At 37.1% G+C, this 3,952-nt stretch overlaps 1 protein-coding gene across 3 annotated transcripts; it reads left to right on the forward strand.

Moving 5' to 3' along the window:
• The first annotated feature begins 338 nt into the window (after positions 1-338).
• Positions 339-2,584, forward strand: LOC129312600 (uncharacterized). Of its 3 annotated transcripts, none has more exons than XM_054955266.1 (2): positions 339-845; positions 1,909-2,584. In XM_054955266.1, exon 2 carries the CDS (start codon positions 1,922-1,924, stop codon positions 2,333-2,335), a length of 414 nt encoding a protein of 137 aa, XP_054811241.1. In that variant the 5' UTR covers positions 339-845; positions 1,909-1,921; the 3' UTR covers positions 2,336-2,584. The 3 variants fall into 3 exon arrangements, with proteins under 3 accessions (XP_054811241.1, XP_054811240.1, XP_054811239.1); XM_054955265.1 differs by having other exon boundaries at positions 343-845; positions 1,785-2,584; XM_054955264.1 differs by having other exon boundaries at positions 349-845; positions 1,876-2,584.
• Positions 2,585-3,952: the final 1,368 nt, after the last annotated feature.

Below are 3,952 nucleotides of genomic sequence, written 5' to 3' on the forward strand. Positions count from 1 at the left end.
TTATAATATCAGATGAATGAAGCAATTGAAAATGTCCTGGAATAATAATGAAAGCAGGTACAACAACGGTCACTCCCAGAGGAGAATTTTATTATTATTTTTTTTGTCAACAAAAGCATTGCTGAAAAGTGTGAACACATCTGCGAGCTGTCCAGGACCAGTGGCCATTGAGGAAACGCCCACACATACATAATTGCGCTCTAATCTGAAGATTAGTGTAAGGGATGGCTCGCGAAGCCATTGAACACGAGAATGTCCCTCTTTTTCAACGATTTGTAGCTTTATAGGTCTCACTAATGGGAGACAGGTGCCTTGCATTCTTGATTTTGGAGTTGACATTCAGCTTTGCTAGATCCAGCCGGGGTGTGAGGATTTGGCTCAGAGACTAACCTGCCAAATTACCAACTTAACCCTGCTCTTGTAATTCTACCGCGCCTCGGTTCACCGTTCACACGCGGTCGCAGGCATTTGCGTATGAGTACACTTAACAGAGTCACATGCCGAAGACTAGAAGAGCCAATCCACAAATATCTATTTTCGTTTCCCCTTGCTTCTCTCTCTATCCCTACTTCGCCTCTGTTTCATTTGGCCAGTTGTTCTTTGAACCCCCGCTGTTCATACTCGTTTTCTAATCTGTAATCCATTGATTCTCAGTGTTTCATTATCTTCGTATCGGGCATTTCTGAGTCAGATCATAGTTTTGCCTTTTAAATTTTCCATGCTTTCAGGTTTTACTGTACAAATCTACTTCTGAGTATTGCTTGATTCAGAGCCCTGGGAACTTCGGCCAATTCTTTTTATTGAGTGTCGTGCTAGTGATGCCTATCAAATCGCTCTCATTCCTTGTCAGTATCGCTATCTTTCTTTTGATTTTGAATTCGTATTAGAATTTTCATTCCATTTGTCGTGCGTTGCTTTAACTTTTTCAATTTGTGGTTTTTGAAATTTGAAAGCAGTATTATTGATTCGGAATTATCATTTCTTTCAGTTACAGGCCTATTTCTTTCGTTTTTTATTTTAGATCTCTCAAAGATACCGTATAGCTAGAAGTTTATCTTGCTTATGTTTCCTCGATTCGTTAGCTTCCATATATCGATTTCATGTTTTTCCTTTTCGTTTAACCTAATATTCTTTTTGCATGTACTGGATTATAGGTTTTGGCAAGGTTCGTGTGAACCTTTCGGCTATTAGTCTAAAGTTCAATTCTTTTCCCTACCGTAGGCAGCATTAATGTTCTTTTTTGGCTTATGACTGGAAAATCAAAGCATGAATTTAATGGACCGTCAGATTTGAGACTATAAAGAAAATGCGAGAGCAACTGAGTTAGAAAAGCTCTAGTCTTTTTAATTGCCATATCAGCACTATTCAGCTAGCAATTTTACATACGATTTTTAACTTTTGGCCATAGTGCATACAGAGGATATTATTTCGGACCTGATTTTTCACTTTTGTAACACTTTAAATGGAAGTTTCTTTTTTTGATATTGTCATCTTTATAAGTTTCTTTTTCGTAAAATGAGTTTTCTTCTTCTTCACCTTGAAGTCCAATAAGGTGATCTCAATGAATTTAAAAACTGACCAAGTGTAAAATCCTTCAGATTAGTATGTTCTTACCTGGTGGATATTGTAGACGAACATGTCTCCTATGTGATTGTTTAAGTTAGTGGCATTGTTGATGTCTGTCGTTGCTTTTCCATGTTAAGGGTGGAAATCTAGTCAATAATTTATATGTTTGGCGATCTTGTGATCTTGTTAGTTTCTTCTTACATTTGGATATTTGCCAGGCTTTGATGCCCAACCATCTCATTCCTTTTGTTCATACATGTCTGGTTAAATTGAAAGCTACAAGGTTCATTGTGTGCGTTTTAATGGCAGAGATACTTATTTGCACGGTCACATCTTTACTAGGGGTTTTAAGATCATGGGTAGAGGTAGAGGAAAGAGTAAAAAGTTAACTGTGACCAGTCATGAGGATCCTGGAAGCGGTGAAGATGATAAAGTTTCCACACAGAAGAGAAGGGGAAGACCACAAAAACCACTGAAGGATGACTTAGATGAAGAAGATGTTGAAAAAATAGAGGAAGGTGAAACTGATAATATTAAGAATGGAGCCGCTAACAAGGAGATGAAAAGTCCCACTGCAACAGAACATGGAAAGAAGAGGAAGCGAAATTCACTGGTGAAAGAGAAATTAGGGTCAGTTGAGGAGGAAAAAAGTAATGGAAACCGATCAAGCACTGATGATCAGACAAAGGTTGATGGACTTAGGCAGAATGGAAGCAGGCGTAAAAGCAAGCCTCGTCGAGCTGCTGAAGCAGGTGTGCAGTGCAAGTAATCAAATGGCAGGCTGAGCAGTATCTTTCATCCTTCTCATTTTACCAGATCACTTACGGATAGGAATTGAGAACTAGTAATCCTATTTCTTTATTTAATTTTGTATTTGATTTTCCCATGTCTTCACTTTTTTGCAGCAATGGGTTTCCATTTGGTTCCCTCTCATTAATTCCCTTTTGATTTTGAGGATTTGAATTTAAATTCAAGTTGTTTTCCTCTTGCATCTTTAATTTATATTTCCTACATTACAGCCATGTTCAAATTCATCATCATCATCATCATCATCATCATGATGCTTATCTGAAAAGTAATAAGGCCCCTGCATCTTTCTGATGAGAAGTCTGGTGATAGTGACTTAGTGGATATGATCTCCTTAGTCCTTACAGGGCGCCTGTTGGTCTCAAAACCTCCTTTGTTCTTCATGTGTTTCCTGAATATTCATAAGGACCAATAAGCATGCATGACAGACAGATGTGTAGATTTTGTTGATTACGGTTGACAATTTCAGTATTAGTTCTTCAGCAAGCTTCTCCCAGCTAGCTTTGTTACTCTGTCTGAAACAGTTATTTAGCGATCTTCCGGACAAGAAATTTGCATTGTTGACGATGCTTTTGCTGTAGTCTCTGCATCATCCTCTTCAAATAATTAAAAAAAAAAAACAGGGCTTTTCATGTTTTGATCGTACTTATGATTCATATGCATGGCAGGTTTGGATTTCCTTGGCATTTTGATGACACGTTATGAAGTTTTTGCTTGATCAAATTACCAGTTACTATTTTTTTTATCAACAAATTCCAGATACTTTTAACTGAATTATGGATTGCATTTTTTTTTTGAAAGTTGAAACTTGTAAAACTTAATCTGGATTGATAAAATTTGACCTTTTTAAATTGTTACGAGTTATGGTGTTCGACGCATTTTCCTTGTAACAAAGGAAGATAGAATGACAGAATACCCTGACATGCCAATCTGGACAAAGCACATCTCCGATAGTTTTCAATCTGGCAAAATTTTAGTATATCATTTTTCACCACCGGTACATCCCATACCTCGTTAATCATGCTGATTGCAACAGGCATTGAGCTACCTTCAATAACCAGCTTCCTCACTCCCATTTCCTTCGCCACTCTTCAGAACACATGCCAATCCTCTTAGCAAAGCCCCCATGCCACGTTCCTTCATCATCAAAACACCCAACGTTACCTTACCGGCCTCATTTTTGCCAGCCCTATCAAAGTCGAATTCTTTTAAATTCTAGTTTTGCCTAACCTTTATTTATTTATTTATTTATTTGGTAAAATTTGCCCGACCTTTTTCTGGCATCACTCTTCTCGCTCGCACCAATAGATATTAGATAGAGCTCTAGGGGTCTTTTCGGCCTATTTTTATAATCTACAAAGTTCATTTCAAAACGCACAGCTTGGCCCATATTCATTCAAAGTTGTCAAGCGATAGCCACGCAAATTACGCATGCACATGTTGATTCCCGCTGTTAAGATTGATAATTTTAATATTTCTTTGATCCTTTTTATAAACAACTTCTATCAATTTCATCAATACCAATACAAAAAAAAAAATTAAATATGCTTATATAACAAATCTAAAAAGTAATATTATA

This window comes from Prosopis cineraria, unplaced genomic scaffold, assembly GCF_029017545.1.
Source record: "Prosopis cineraria cultivar Desert tree isolate PC_DT_omini unplaced genomic scaffold, ASM2901754v1 PC6, whole genome shotgun sequence".
Lineage (NCBI taxonomy): Eukaryota > Viridiplantae > Streptophyta > Magnoliopsida > Fabales > Fabaceae > Prosopis > Prosopis cineraria.

Bases quoted from the DNA above. Each gene is read 5' to 3' on its own strand.
- LOC129312600 (XM_054955266.1), top strand. From the start codon at position 1,922: ATGGGTAGAGGTAGAGGAAAGAGTAAAAAGTTAACTGTGACCAGTCAT.